This window comes from Lissotriton helveticus, chromosome 7 (assembly GCF_964261635.1).
Source record: "Lissotriton helveticus chromosome 7, aLisHel1.1, whole genome shotgun sequence".
Classification (NCBI taxonomy): Eukaryota; Metazoa; Chordata; class Amphibia; order Caudata; family Salamandridae; genus Lissotriton; species Lissotriton helveticus.
In genome coordinates this window covers 974961729-974977985 of record NC_136068.1, presented here as the reverse complement: position 1 = coordinate 974977985, position 16257 = coordinate 974961729, and the positions used below count along the sequence as shown (strand labels likewise).

Sequence of the window (16257 nt, the reverse complement as noted above, 5' to 3'; positions counted from 1 at the left end):
TCACTCACCAATACATTCATGCACACAGTCAACCGCCCATACAGCTGTTTCCACATGCACTTTTGAACCCATACATCTAGTGAATCAACTGCTCACACATCTATGCACAGAGTCATACACCTCCCAGCCACCCACACACACACTCAGTCTCCCATACAAATACTTGGGCAACCAATCAATAACCCATATAGTTAGTCATATAGCTACTGATCAACACATGCAGCAGTTTACAGAACAACAGACATAATGATGCACAAATTAAAACAGTTTAATCACTAACCCATGCACTCAGTGAGACACATTTAATCACTCACTCATACAGTCAGTCATGCACCTACTAAATCCTTCATCCAGACACTTATACATCCACTCATTCTTCAATATGTAAGACATATTTAAAGTTTACAGAAACACACAGTCACTGGATGTTGTCATCAGTGATGTCATTTCAGATGTCATCAGTGATGTCATCAGTGATGTCATTTGAGATGTCATCAGTGATGTCATCAGTGATGTCACTGACCATGTCATGAATGATGTAATATGTGACATCATCAGCAGTGGATTGCGGGTGCGCGATATATAGTTAGTGCAACTAACTATATATGGAATTTCAATGGTTTTGTGTGAGTAAAATAAGGTTTTGTAAATGCTAATTCCTAACTATATATGGTCTATACCCGTGGTTTTTTCAGTGAATTTTCAAGGTTTTGTAAATGCTAATTCCTAACTATATATGGTCTATAACCTATGGTTTTTTCAGTGAATTTCAATGGTTTTTTATTAGCAAATATCAAAAGCTTTAAAATGTCAAGTACGTGGTAGGTAAAAACATTTTCGTGTTTATGCACGCTGATGTGCTTTGAACGCTGCCCCCTCCCCCTCTTTTCTTTTAGGAGTATTCTCTCTTTGCAGATAGTGAAGGGTAGGTAACGCAGGCCTTTGCCCCCGTTGTAATCCGTCGTGCCTGCTTCCCTCTCCATTTGATTGATTGTTATCCAAGCATTTACTGTTTTGGAATTGCTTCTCTTTGGTTCATTCTCTATTTACAAACAAGCACAGAGTCGCAATACTCTGTTTAGTCTTTGCAGATAGTGAAAAATCGTTAGAAAAAACAAAAGGAATCAAGCAAAATCAGTAGGCCACTAATGGGATCTCTTTTTGACCTCGCTAAAATAGAAACATTAGGAACAACCCCTCATGAGAAATATGAAACTAGTGAGAGGAACCGAGCTCGACGCCATGATGGCTGCAAGACAGCTCGGCTCCGCCGCCCACCCCGCCCAAAATAACGACAAACCCTATGCAAATATCATAAATATATACAACACACCAGCAAAGTAACAGGATAAAACGTTTTATTAAATAACTATTTACATGGCAGCCTGCTGCAACATCGATCCAAATACATGCCGCCGTTCCCGGGATTTCTCCCCGACTACTCTGCGGCCTACGAGATGGAGAGGCCGGGGCGTTGACTATGCGGGGCCTCCGGCCGCAACCACAGCGCCAACGATCGCTGCTGACGGAGGGGAGCCTTGCCGGTGAGACCACTGATCTGAAGAACCGCTGCCTGCGGTGCCTCCCTGAGCCGCTTGACGGAGGCCCCCGAGGGGCGGTGTGGTGGCGCGGACTCGGAGGGGGCGCTTGGCTCCTGCCCCCTCCCCAAGTCTTGTTGCCCTGGTGTGGCCTGAGATCGCCCCCGACATAGGCGGCCGGCTCCCGGGGTCCGGCGGAACTTTTAGCCTTTTGGTGACTCTTCCATTCTGGACCTTGTCCCACAATCCGTTTGACCTGAAGACACGTCCTGCGGTGCCCTGGTCCGACCATCACATATACCTGCGCCAGGAGACGGCGTGGGGTGCACTGGAAGGGAAAGGCGGCACGAACGAGCCTCCCCCACCTCCCCAGGTGGAGGTTTCTCAGCTGCACCCCAGCGCTTCACTCGGCCAGCTGAATTGCGCCCGCTCTTGCGGCACAGTGCCTCGCTCGGCCAGCTGAGTTGCGCCTGCTCTTGCTATTACATCGTCTCACCCGCCATCCGGCTGAATTGCACCCACTCTTGCGGTACAGCGACAGGCGGCTGCCACGGAGCTCACGAAATGGCGGTCGGCTCCACAGACTTGGGCCTGGCCTGCAAGGATGGCTCTGGGCAACCCTGGAACTCCGACGCTTGACTGCTAGGGCATGGGCCCCATTCCCAAAAGCGTCCCCTCAGCCTTGAAGATTCTACAAGCGTCACCGGGGCCCCCGACTCCCGCAGACTTCCGGTGGGGAACGACTGCCATGATTGCTCGCGGAATGGCCACGACGTAGCCACGGGGTGCTCTCATGCTGACGCCAGCTTCAGTCTGAAACATCCAGAAACACTGTAGTATCGCGTTGTCGCGTAATGCGTCATATGACGCGCCGCGTTAGCGCACCCGGTGCGCGAAGCGAGGCGCGAAGCACAGCTTCCCGGAAGCGATCCGGGGCGCGGCGTGGAGCGCGTAACGTAAGCATAACAGGTCATGTGACTTGTTAATAAAACTTTTCATTGGTTCATTTCACTTTTGGTTTCCTAATGATGTAAGGCTAGGTCATGTGACCTAAAAATAACACTTTTCATTGGTTTAGAACTATTTTTTGTCCCAAATGATGAAAACCCCTCCTTGTTTCCCCACTCTGACTTTCATCTTTGTGAGAGGAAGACCTTTTTTCATCACTTAGCAATGGCAAGTGTTGTAGCTTCAGCTGGTGCATCTCCACCACCACCACCACCACCACCTCCTAGGAAGAGAGTACCACCTCCTCAGGTGGTGGTTGAGCAAGAGGTGCCCACCCCTCCCACCTTCTTGTTGCCTGATTCGGCCAGCTCTATCGATCGAGCATGAGACTCTGTTGTGATCTGAAGAACCGCTGCCTGCGGTGCCTCACAGAACCGCTTGACGGAGGCCCCCGAGGGGCGGTGTGGTGGCGCGGACTGGGAGGGTGCGCTTGGCTCCTGCCCCCTCCCCAAGTCTCGCTCGGCCAGCTGAGTTGCGCCCACTCTTGCGGCCTACGACATGGAGAGGCCGGGGCGTTGACTAGGCGGGGCCTCCGGCCGCAACCACAGCGCCAACGATCGCTGCTGACGGAGGGGAGCCTTGCCGGTGAGAGCCACTGATCTGAAGAACCGCTGCCTGCGGTGCCTCCCTGAGCCGCTTGACGGAGGCCCCCGAGGGGCGGTGTGGTGGCGCGGACTCGGGGGGGGCGCTTGGCTCCTGCCCCCTCCCCAAGTCTTGTTGCCCTGGTGTGGCCTGAGATCGCCCCCGACATAGGCGGCCGGCTCCCGGGGTCCGGCGGGACTTTTAGCCTTTTGGTGACTCTTCTTTTCTCCCCGACTACTCTGCGGCCTACGAGATGGAGAGGCCGGGGCGTTGACTAGGCAGGGCCTCCGGCCGCAACCACAGCGCCAATGATCGCTGCTGACGGAGGGGAGCCTTGCCGGTGAGAGCCACTGATCTGAAGAACCGCTGCCTGCGGTGCCTCCATGAGCCGCTTGACGGAGGCCCCCTAGGGGCGGTGTGGTGGCGCGGACTGGGAGGGGGCGCTTGGCTCCTGCCCCCTCCCCAAGTCTTGTTGCCCTGGTGTGGCCTGAGATCGCCCCCGACATAGGCGGCCGGCTCCCGGGGTCCGGCGGGACTTTTAGCCTTTTGGTGACTCTTTTCTTCTGGACCTTGTCCCACAATCCGTTTGACCTGAAGACACGTCCTGCGGTGCCCTCGCAATGCGGCCTGGTCCCTGAATGTGTGCAGGGGGACGGTATTGATTGGATCAAGATGGCGGCTTCACACAAAGCTGACTCAAGTGTTGATGCTGATGCTATGCAGACAAAAACTGGTTTTCAGTTTGTACATTCTTCAGGGCCCCCGAGGGGCGGTGTGGTGGCGCGGACTCGGAGGGGGCGGTTGGCTCCTGCCCCCTCCCCAAGTCTTGTTGCCCTGGTGTGGCCTGAGATCGCCCCCGACATAGGCGGCCGGCTCCCGGGGTCCGGCGGGACTTTTAGCCTTTTGGTGACTCTTCTTTTCTCCCCGACTACTCTGCGGCCTACGAGATGGAGAGGCCGGGGCATTGACTAGGCGGGGCCTCCGGCCGCAACCACAGCGCCAACGATCGCTGCTGACGGAGGGGAGCCTTGCCGGTGAGAGCCACTGATCTGAAGAACCGCTGCCTGCGGTGCCTCCCTGAACCGCTTGACGGAGGCCCTTGAGGGGCGGTGTGGTGGCACGGACTGGGAGGGGGCACTTGGCTCCTGCCCCCTCCCCAAGTCTTGTTGCCCTGGTGTGGCCTGAGATCGCCCCCGACATAGGCGGCCGGCTCCCGGGGTCCGGCGGGACTTTTAGCCTTTTGGTGACTCTTCCATTCTGGACCTTGTCCCACAATCCGTTTGACCTGAAGACACGTCCTGCGGTTCCTTCGCAATGCGGCCTGGTCCCTGAATGTGTGCAGACAAAAACTGGTTTTCAGTTTGTACATTCTTCAGGATTTTTCCATCCAAGGCTGGTTGAGAGTTTGTAGAACGATGGCTTCAGATTTTCAACATACTACTCTTCAACATTCTTCATAAATGTAAGAATGTGAGACTCACTAGGAGAACGGCCGTTTATCTTTCCTTTCAAAATGCTGCCAACAATATTTTCTGAATGGAAGACACCATCTTGTAGCATAAAGGGCTGCGTCAAGGGTGGTATTGCCCAGAATGTCTTGTTTTCAAGTGCTCGTAATGACGAAGCCAGGACTGTGGCAGAGCGTCCAAAATCTACAAAAAACACCACTGCCAACTCTTCAATAACTTCCATCACCCAGCACCGCATTTCCAAAGAAACAGCATAGCAAGCTTTCGTGGCCTTTAGAGTTTTCGGAAGCAGTTTCCCAAGACCATCACTGCAGCCATTGCAATCCAACAGAGGAACTTTTCCCAAGATCGTCATATTAACAGGGCTGCTGGTGTAATCGGGGCTCTTGCAGCCATTCAACTTAATTGAAGCTTTTTGGGGGGGGGTGAATGCCTTCCTGATGACCCCCCCCTCTTATTGCCTGGTCCGACCATCACATATACCTGCGCCAGGAGACGGCGTAGGATGCACTGGGAGGGAGAGGCGGCGCGAACGAGCCTCCCCCACCTCCCCAGGTGGAGGTTCCTCAGCTGCACCCCAGCGCTTCACTCGGCCAGCTCAGTTGTGCCCCCTCTTGCGGCACAGTGCCTCGCTCGGCCAGCTGAGTCTCACCCGCTCCGATGGGGGCTTCCGATGGGGGCAACCGCCACTGTTGCTCGACTATCCCCCATGGATATACCGCTGCCACGTGTGTCCGCCACCTTATCCACATCTGGTGCCGTGAGGGAGGCTGATTCAGTGCATCGGCGGAGGGATACGCCTGCTGTCCCGCTTTCCGGAAGTGGCCACAACATTGTCACAGGATGGTAGTGCTCTCATGCTGACGCCAGTTTTTGGCCGAATTACTAAGAGACACTGTAGACTGTCAACTTGATCAGCTCCGGTGGGACCTCAGCGTGACCCGGTAGGGAAGAATTTGCCTCCCTCGCCTTTGAGTCATGGTTCATGCTGCCTGTTCTTTCTGTTGGCGCTAACAAACTTTTTGAACTGCCGAAAGGGATTCTGGTCCTGCCGCTACTTATTGGAGACATTGAACTATACTCTGGACCTGCCTGGCCTTGACCAAAATGGCGCCAGTATGGGAGCGACTTGCAACTCCTTATGACGTTCTAGTTACTTAGTCGTGACGTTATGGGGGATATATGCGGTCTTTGTGCACATGGTGTGCGGGGAAAGGTACTTACTGGGCATACGGACAACCCTATTGATGCCGATTTTTCATTATTGATTATTGTATTATTAAAGCTTCGAAGTAATGTTACCCATGATACTCGCCCATGGTGTGCGTATGGACGATTTTATTGTAACTGATCCTGTTATACTTTCAATTATAAAATCAACCTTCACTGATCCTGCAACCGTTTGTCACGTTTAGTTTTTTCAATTAAATGGCTCGCTTGTTACATACTCCTATACCCCTGGCTTTTTACCCTTTCCTACGCGCGGTCTGTACTGCCGCCCTCGAGTGATCTATGTAATAAACAGACTACCATTGCTGAGACACAAGGGAATGCATCTCAGAGAGATAAGTCAAGTACGTGGTAGATAAAAACATTTTCGTGTTTATGCACGCTGATGTGCTTTGAACGCTGACCCCCCCCCCTCATCATTTAGATTACCACCGCCCATTGCACAAAAGCGTACCGGGCGCTCCCCACGTAAAAAAACGAATTTTCTTTTTGTCCCGCGGGGCCCTTTTAAAGCCTCCACATCAAACCTAGGGGGTCAGGGAAGATCTACTATGCCCCCTTATTGTCATTTCCCCGTTTGTTTTGGCCTCCTCTTGTCTCTCGATCCTACCGAGTGACAAGATGGCGTCCGGAAAATATATATATATTTTTTTTTTTTGCCCCGCGGGGCCCTTTTAAAGCCTTCACATCAAACCTAGGGGGTCAGGGAAGATCTACTATGCCCCCTTATGGTCATTTCCCCCTTTGTTTTGGCCTCCTCTTGTCTCTCGATCCTACCGAGAGACAAGATGGCGGCCGCTCCGGACTGTTTAGAATGTTGACAGACACCGGAGAGCCAATCGGCTTCGCTTCGCGAAGTTCCGTTACGCGTCAAGTACGCGAACCGGAGCGCTACCCGGAGCGCTGTTACAGATATATATATTTTTTTGAACGTTAATTTCTCAAAATCCACTGGAGCACATATATTGAGACCTAGCAAAGGCACATCGGGCTACCAGTCCCTACAATTTTGCCAAGTTTCGTGCAAATCCATTCAGCCGTTCGAGCTAAAAGTGAGGCCAACCGCCCTATGGAAATTAACATGGGAAAAACGCGTTTTGGGACCCCCTTTTTTCTCGGCCCCCCCTTGACGAAACCCCCCTAAATTTTCAGGGGCTGCTCAGAAACAAAATGTTCCATTTTCCTGAAAATTTCAGCCAATTCCGTCCACAAACGCCAAAGTTATTAGACATAGAATTTTCAAAAATCCCATAGAGAAAAAATCCTAACTATATATACCTACTGGCGACTGCCAGTAGGTAATATATATATATATATATATATATATATATATATATATATGTGTGTGTGTGTGTGTGTATATATATATATATATATATAAAGAGAGAGAGAGGGAAAGAGTCAAATCACAATCTGTAATATAGACTACTCGGTAAGAACAAGGGAAAAGCTCTGAAATGTCAAAGAGCAGTTCGTCCTAAGGACATGCTCGGTATAAGTTTCAGAAGAGTCTGGTATAAATCCCAAAACAACACTTTTTAGAGGGGAAGAGGAATAGTGACACATTCCCTTTGCATGTTTTGTAATGGCAGCAAGGGATGCAGTATATTCAAACATTGTGTTACGTAAAACAGACTTACTCTAGTAACCCTCCCAAAATTAATGTCTATAGAAACTTCTAACCTACATACAAGTCGAAATGAAATTGCACTACTGAAAAATGACTTTTAAAAAAAAATATTGGAGCGCAGTCCAGCTAGCAGTTTTGTGTCAACCTTGAGCATTGACACATTATGTGTGTCACTCCTCAGGCAGGCTAGCTCTGAAGAACATTAATTGTTACGGCACGAAAAAAATAGTACCCTAGAGAGAACATAATCTTATCTATTTTAGGAAGGACATGGAAAACAAAGAATGAATGAAAACATGCACATGGTGCAAGTTTTAAAAGCCACGTTTCTTCAGCTGTCAGTGCAACCAGACCAGCAGCCCTGTAAATCCGTTTTCAGCCTACTTCAGTTAACTCAAACACATGAAAAAAAACATTTATTTTACTATCAAATCTGCACTCGCAGGATCCTGCATCATTAATTTAGAGAGAGCATAGTCTTTACTTCCTTCTTGCATGCCAAGTGATCTTGGAAAATACTTGTGTTTACTGGAAAAGCAAAGACGAGAAACATATGGGTTTCTGTTTTGTGAGTATGTTTGGAGCCCTAATCCGATGAAGATTCGGCGCTGACAATGCATGACCCCTTTGCCAATACAGACTATGTTGGAGACCGAGTGCCTGCCGTAGGGAGCTAGTAAAGTGCTTAGCTCGCTGGAATGATGCGTTCCCTTCGGTGGGGATGTAGGCATTGTCTTGCTCCTACATTTTGGATACTTTGCATTTTTTAGAGTAGGAAGAGTTGGGGCCTATAGTAGAGACCATTTATGTAGTCTAGGTGAGACATTAGAAGAGTCATAAGGTCCTGCAACCCCTGAAAGAAGCCTTGATGAGGTAAGACACATTGAAAAGACCTGATTCTTGATTCACTTGAGGGACAGGGGAAAGGTTGGGGTCCATGATCCCTCCCAGACATACACTAGGGTTGGTGGTGATAGGAGCAGATGTGCACAGGGGTAGAGAGATGATGCTGGGCCTGCAAGAAAGGTAGGAAGGGATCCAGGCCAAGATTTCTCCTCAGATGCCTGGTTCCTTTAGTATCAATCAATCAATCAATCAGGGATTTGTAAACGCGCTACTCACCAGTGAGGGTCTCAAGGCGCTGAGGGGAGGGGGGGTAGCATTGATACTCTGCAGTATCACTGGCAGAGTCTTTGCTGAACTGCTTTAAAAGCTTCAATAGATTCAGCAGTAATAGTTCAGCCACTCCATTTATATCCACGGTAGATTGCAGGTTAAACAGGTCAATATCAGGGCAGATTCAGTGCATCTTCCATAGCAGAAGCCCATTTGATGATCTTAAAGTAGGTTGTTTCAGCTCTTCCCTTTTCCAAGTACCAGTGCATATCAGTTAGTAGCTCATTAGGCCTGTTGGATGAAGGTTCTTTTTCTTAATGATTGGTCTAATGTAGGAATTCTTACGGGTGGAGGTAAAGTGTTAGAGTAATCAGTTGTTGAGAATGCACTTCCTCTGTAGGAACATTAATTTAGAATCAATAGCTGTTTCCAGGTGGCCAGAGAAAATGATCTGCCTTTGTAATTTGCCTTGTTAGTCCTGGTTTTGTAGTGCAGTACAAACAAGTATTGAGCCTTGTACTTAAAAATCAAAGAATATATATCCTGGGTGTGTGAGTTTCTGTGTTTGTATATATCAGTGAGTTTCTGTGTTTTCAACATATTGCAGTGAATGTCAGTGAAAACCAGGTTGTGGCAAGCACATGTGAGTTAAACATTATGGGTTTGTATTTGCGTATGTGTATGCTCATGCAAGGTGATATTACTCTGTATGCATAGGCATCTTTATGGGTGGGCAGTGCAGTTCCACAGTGTGTAGCTAAAGATCACTGTCCAGCTAATTACTATGATTATAGGTTTAGAACAATATGGCTAATATTGTTACTGTTCCGAATATTAACATGTGTATGTGCATTAAATGTACAGCCAATGTGCAAGAAAAGCATACAGTGCAAAGATAACTATAGAAATGTGCAAGGTGCATAGCTTTCCGCGAGGAACTATGCGGACACCCAATGGTGTCATTATACAAGTGGAGCAGTGTGTTTGAGAGGGAGATAAAAGCATTCCATGTATGTACTGAGTAGAGTAATCGAAGAGTAGGTTTCCACTGTATGTATTTACACTGTACGTAAGTAAAGGTTGTATGGTTGATTATGGGTGGGTGTATGCATCAGTGACGCGAACACAAGGAGATGATGTACGGAGCACTAAAACTTTTCAGACACTTCAGTCACAGATCTGGATTGAATCCATCATCGTTCTTTAGCTCACTTTGCCACCCCAGTTCAGAACCAGCCATATACAAATCAGTCTTGACCCTGTTTCTCATGGTAACAGTCCAGCCTGAACTGCCAAGTCAGGTCTTCCCTGGACCGGAAACAAGCACCCTGGGACCAGTTTCGGGGTAACACTCCTCATCAGCCAGGCTAGCTTGAATCCAGTGGCACAGCGAGCAAGGGACCCACGTCTAGGCATCCCACTTAGGGATACAGCAACAAATGATGGACAGAATGCTGAGTAGCTCTAACATTCACCCTCAGTCAAGAGATCTGGTTTAAATCCATTGTTCTTTTGCTCACTACAACACCCCAGTTTGGACCCAGCCATATGCAAATTAGTCTTGACCCTGCTCCTCATGGGAACAGTCCAGCCTGAACTGGCAAGCCAGGTCCTCATTGGACCAGAAACAAGCATACTGGAACTGGTTTCTGGGTTTCTAAACCTATAGGTGACTATAGGTGAAAACATCAGGAAATCCCAGTCCCCCTTCATCTAATGGGCAGAAAAGTGTGGAGCGTGATACTCTGGCCGATTTACCACACCAAACAAAGTCTAACATTTTCCGGCACATATGTAGCAGAGTTATTTTGGGGATAGTCAGGAGTAATGTTTATAGTGCATACAGTAAACAAGGCATGATGTCCATTTTCAAGCTATTTAGACAGGGCATATGCTTGGGTCTGAACTGGGGTGGCGAAGTGAGCAAAAGAACGATGATGGATTCAACCCAGATCTAATTATGACTGGGGGTGAGTGCCTGAAAAGTTTCAGCGCTCCGTCCATCATCTTATTGTGTTTGCTTGTATGTATCAGTGAGACAGCCAGTGATTAGGTGAGTGGGTAGGTGAGTAAGTGAGGCAGTGGGTCGGTGGGTTGGTGCTTGCAGGGGTTCCTGAGAAGGTGCAAATATGTGAGAGGGTGCAAATATGTGAAAGAGTGCACGTATGTGTGTGTTAGTGGATGGGTAAGGTGAAGTACACGTGTTTGGCTTGTGGAATTATGGAAAAGTAGGGGAATGAATTGATGACAGTTAAAAGGTGAGTGTGTGGAAGGATGAGTGAGCCAGCCAGTGATTAGATGGATGAATGAATTGAAACGTGAGGGGATAAGTGAGTACATTGAGCTCCTTGTTTTCCTTTCCTCTTAAAACACTGACCAGAATTACGATAGTCCAGTCACATTCCAGTGCTTGGCTCAAGCATTTCCAATTCTTCACGTTTATTATGTCAGCATGGCTACCTAATGACAGAAATGTATGCTCAGGCATTGATTGGAGCTTTCCATCCCAATAAACTTAAACTGCACCTCACCAGTGAGGGCCAGTGAGCCGGAAGTGCATCTGGGGTTCATGTGTACTCCTGCAAAGGGTTTTGGCCTGGCAGACTGTTCTGGACGTCTGGTTTTTGGATGAGGCCAAGACACATTTGTGCATGGTTGATCAGTTGAACAAAAAATCAGTGGAATGAAATGATGCACAAAGACATTCCTAATAGTTAGCATTGGCTCAAGAATGTCAGTACTTCATTTTTTGTTGTTTTACCCACACACACATCTGTGCAAGTGCAACTCAGTCCCATTTAGTGGAACCATTTGCTTCTACACCACCTCGTCTTTATTATTTTTAGCGTGCTGTAAACTCTGCTGTTCACCTATTTATAGCATCCACTGTTGGGCTGATAGTAGATCCCGCACGGCCAAGCAAATACACCATACCACTGACTACTGTAGCCCTGTTATTCCAGCACTGAGAGAACAGAGAGCTTTAGAGTGCACCCAAGGGAGTGGCTGTCACATAGTAGTATTACATCTTAAATCTTTTTTCCAGAGTTTCACTTAAATTCTGCTTCTCATCTTCAGTGCATTCATAGGGATGTAGCTGCAAGAAATGTATTGGTGACCCACGGACGCGTCGCCAAGATTTGTGACTTTGGACTGGCAAGGGACATCATGAATGATTCCAACTATGTTGTTAAAGGAAATGTGAGTAATTCTGTGTGTGATGCTATCTATACTGAACTACTCTGGCTTTACCTCCATTACACCTGCTATGGCTTTATCAGTATTGTCTTTTCCATAGGAACTTCCATCTCGGCTGCTTTAGCTGCATTTAATTGACTGTTTTATCACTATCTGTCATGTTGCACCTCATCCCTGTTTCTTTTACCATTTCTTGCACCCCAGCTGCTATGGATGTACCTACAACCTGCCTGCTCCATCTGTATCTTCACATTCTTGTCCTTTCTGACCTACATCACACCCTCCTGCTCTGCATTTTCGTTTACCCTGTCTAATGTAGCTGGAGCTGCACCTTTCCTGATCTGTCTTTGCCTCCGCTTAGTGGGATCTGTGTGTTTGTGCATATCTTCTGCTGTTGGTATCTCGCTCCTGCTTGGTTTAAATAGCCTTCTAATTCTCCTTACCTGTTTTATATGTACTTGATGGGGCTACTGTCTACAGACAGTTCTGTTTTATTACTTGAACAATGTATTCCATGGACCATGTTGCTGAATCAAGAAAGGACATCTGTTGTCTCCTGGCAGGCTGCCTCTTTTGCTTTGTTCCAGGTACATGGCTCACTCAACTTTAGTTAAACTATTATGATCCTGTGATGGCGGTCTGGTTTTTGCTAACCCTTCCTAAGAAACTTTCAGGCACATGCATCAGAGCTATTTAAGATCGCAAGCGGTGCAAATCGCAAAAATCGGTCGTTTGCAATTGCAAAATTAGCTTTTTCGATGCATGAAACAACTTGCCACTCGCACTTTAAAAAATCGCAATTATGTGCGTGTTTTCAAATTGCAATTGCATTTAAGGAATCGCAATTTGCGATTCCTTAAATGCAATGCAAGAACCACTCAAGAATAGCGATTTCGCTAATAGGGGCGCAAATTACCATGAACTTGAACTTCATGGTAATTTGCAAAAACTTTGAAAAATGCACTTTTGCGCATTTTTCAAAGTTTCATGTTGTGCACACACATGCCCTTAGGGCATGTGTTTGCGCAACATATGTGCACAGATCACTTTTAGGGGTTCAGCAGGGTGTCCTTTTGACACCCTTGCAACCTGGAATTGCATGCACAATTTGCGAGGACCTATTGGAATGAATGGGAAGCCATTCCTTATTTGCGACTTGCAATTTGCGAGTCGCAAATAAGGATTGTGTAGGTAGGAATCGCTAATTTTATAGTGATTCGCACATGCATAGGCTTTTGTAAGTCCTTAATTGCGAATCCTTAATTATCGCAATTAAGGACTTGCAAAATCCTACCTTGATGCATGTGCCTGTTTGTACTTTAAAGATGGGTTGAGGCACTTTTTAAGTTGGAGACTTTCTTGTGGTCAGGAGCCACACCTTCTACAGAAAAATAATACTCAAACAATTTGATATCTGTCTGAAGTGTGAGCCCTTTTTTTTCTTAAAAGCACTGCTCACAAACAGTCATTGTGGTCATGGATTTCCTAATTGGCTAGTGTGCACTAAAATGGCAATAACGTTGATGCTGGTCAGGTCCTCCCCGCACCTTGTCCTCTCCCAGTTGCCTAGCAACCACGGACCTCTCCACTAGCCAGGGTACGCGAGCAGAAGGATGGGCCCTATGCCCTGGGTTCTGCCTGGGAGGCAGCCGAGGATACGGATGGCGCTGTCAGTCATTTGGGCTGCTCTGCCATTAATGTTGCTTCCGCAGGTTCACACACGAAAACCTTGTTACGACTCTTACGTCCTCTAGATAGTCAAGTTTGATCATCTTGTGGGGCTTGGCAAGGGCTGTTCCCAAGCCCGGTGGAGCCAATTTGAGGACCTCACTAAACCATCCAATCAGTAGTACCGACGGGCGGTGTGTACAAACGGCAGAGACTTGATCATTGCAAGTTTATGACCTGCACTTACAGGGGATTCCTCGTTCATGGAAAATAATTTAAATTCCCAATCCCTATCTTGAATAGGGTTCAGTAGGTTACCCGCAAAGGGAAGACACAAGTTGATCATTCAGTGTAGAACACGTGCAGCCCTGGAGATATACAGGCATTAAAAATCTGCTATTTCTCAATCTAGTGTGGTTGAACACCACTTGCCTTTCTAAAATATCGAATGCTGAAGATTGCTTTACTAGTTAGCATCTAGGAACCTGGTTCGTTATCAGAACTAATTGTTCAAATGTCTCTACCAACTAACAATTGCCCTTCAACACCACCCACCGAACTAAAAAAGAGCTCTCAATCTGTCAGCCCTTTCTGTGTCCGAGCCACGTGAAGTTTTACCGTGTTGAGTCAAATTAAGCCACTAGCTCCACTACTTGTGGTGTCTTTCCGTTGATTCCTATAAGTTTCAGGTTTCAACCATACTCTACCCGGAACCCAAAGACTTTGGTTTCCCAGAAGTTACTCAGCAGGTTATGGGAATAACAGTTTGCCAGTTCGCTAGATGCTTTGTTAATGCTCGAAATTACAATGTTATATTAACATCTTAAATCTCTGACTTTTATTCTTGAATAATGAAAACATTTCTGACAAATGATTTTGCTTTGGTTGGCTTCTGCGGTCCAAGAATTTCACCTGAAGCAGTACAATATGAATGCCCTGGCTGACTCTTACAATCATAGCCCCAGTTCTGAAAACCAAAAAAACAGAACCAGAGTTCAGTTCCATTATTTCTAGCTGATGTATACAGGCAACCAGACTGCTCTGAACACTCACATTTTTTCAAAGTAAACACTTTGGATCCTCAGGACACTCAGTCAAGAGCATCAAGAGGGCACCGGGAAGTAGGAGGTGGAAAGGGCGATAGCTCGTCTTGCGATGGACAGCTAGCTCGTTCCTAAGACCCAACTACAAGCTTTTTAACTACAGCAACTTTAATATATGCTATTGGAGCTGTAATTAACACAGCTGCTGGCACCAAGCTTGCCCAACATTGGATCCTCATTAAAGTATACTCGTTCCAATTACAGGGCCTCGAAAGAGTCCTGTATTGTTATTTTTTGTCACTACCTATCCAAAGTCATGGGTGGGCAATTTTCAGGTAGAATGGACCCCCAAGCCCGGCAGAGCTCTGACCCTGGGCCCAGTTAGAGATTCTTCACCTGGGTTAGCAGCAAAGGCCCTCCTGGGCCTTCAGGTCTCTGTTCCCTCGGGCCAGCCGGTGCTCTCACCTAGGGCCTGGTCATATCTTCTTAAAGCGGACTGGAAGGGAAGACATAACATTTGAGCCCCCCAAGTCCTGCAATACCACATTCGGGGGTCTTTGTGGCACAGTGCCACGGAGAATGGAGCCCAGGGATGGAAGCTTTCATCCCCAAGGAAGCTGGAATTCTGACCCGGGATTCAGTCAGAGCATCTTCACCCAGCCAAGTAGGGAAGCCCATCTGGGGCCTGCGGGACCCAGGCCCGGGCACTTTTCTATACAACAGCCTTGAGAATGGAGCCAGGATGGAGCCCTTTCCAAGCTAGAGCTCTGACCTGGAGCCCGGTGAGAGCTTCTTCACCTGGCCAGGCAGCGGAGCCCTCCCGGGGCCTGCTGGACCTTGTCCCGGGCTCTTTCCAACACTGTTTCTTATATAATGGAGCCCAAGGATGGAGGGCTCCAGCCCTGGGTCAGCTGGACATCTCACCCGTGGCACGGTCAGCCCTTATTTACCCTGCCAAACATGGGATCCCTCCGGCAGCTTCTAGGACCTGTCCCAGACACATTGCAACATAGCATCCTGAAGACTGGAGTGCAAGATGGTGGCTTCTACCCCAACGTTAACCAAGGTCTGACTTGGGCCTGGCCAGATCTTCTACACCCGTCCAAGCGGGAAACCCCGTTGCGGGCACTTTGCGACACGGTGATCCGATGTCTTGACCCCATAAACTGAGGTCCCCACCCTTGGCCCCTGTTAGAAATGGGATGCCTGGTTGACTGAGGTATGCTCTCAGGCCAGCCAAAAACTTCCACACTAGTCCGGGTAAGCTAGAAGCACACTAAAAGGTAACCTGTGCTCACCCTCTGGTAGCTTGGCCCAGAGCAGTCAGGCTTATCTAAAGAGGCAGTGTAAAGTATTTCTGCAACACACACTCCCACACACACAATAACATGATGAATACACCACAAAAAGACTCCACACAGGTTTAGAAAAATAGAGAATATTAGTTATCCGAGCAAAATGCGACCAAAACGACAAAAATCCAATCAGTTGAAGTCAAGATATGAATCTTTAAAGATTAAATGTAAAAACAGTGCATTAAAGTCACTAGCGGTCCAAAGGTTACTTGAGGTTGCAAGGGACAGGTCTAAATCCAAAGTTCAGGCCCACCGTGATGGAGAGCAGGCCGACTATCAGACCCACGCAGGGCCTGCTGAGATAGTACCTTGGGTGGAGCAAAGCACCGACACTGAGGGCCAGATACGTCGATCTTTTTCATGCAGTCGGGTCGCTCCTTCGTCGTCGCTGTTCGCTGAAGTGAAGGCAATGCGTTGTCG

The 16257-nt window shown here is 47.9% G+C and overlaps 1 protein-coding gene and 1 pseudogene across 1 annotated transcript in view; one reads left to right on the top strand and one right to left on the bottom strand.

The window, feature by feature from the left end:
• CSF1R (colony stimulating factor 1 receptor) overlaps window positions 1-16257 on the top strand; it is a 271842-nt gene that overhangs the window by 238780 nt on the left and 16805 nt on the right. The window contains exon 17 of the mRNA XM_078653580.1: window positions 11652-11774. Coding sequence (XP_078509706.1) covers window positions 11652-11774 — 123 coding nt within the window. The remainder of the gene's footprint in view (window positions 1-11651; window positions 11775-16257) is intronic.
• Window positions 13467-14866, bottom strand: LOC144771378 (18S ribosomal RNA; annotated as a pseudogene).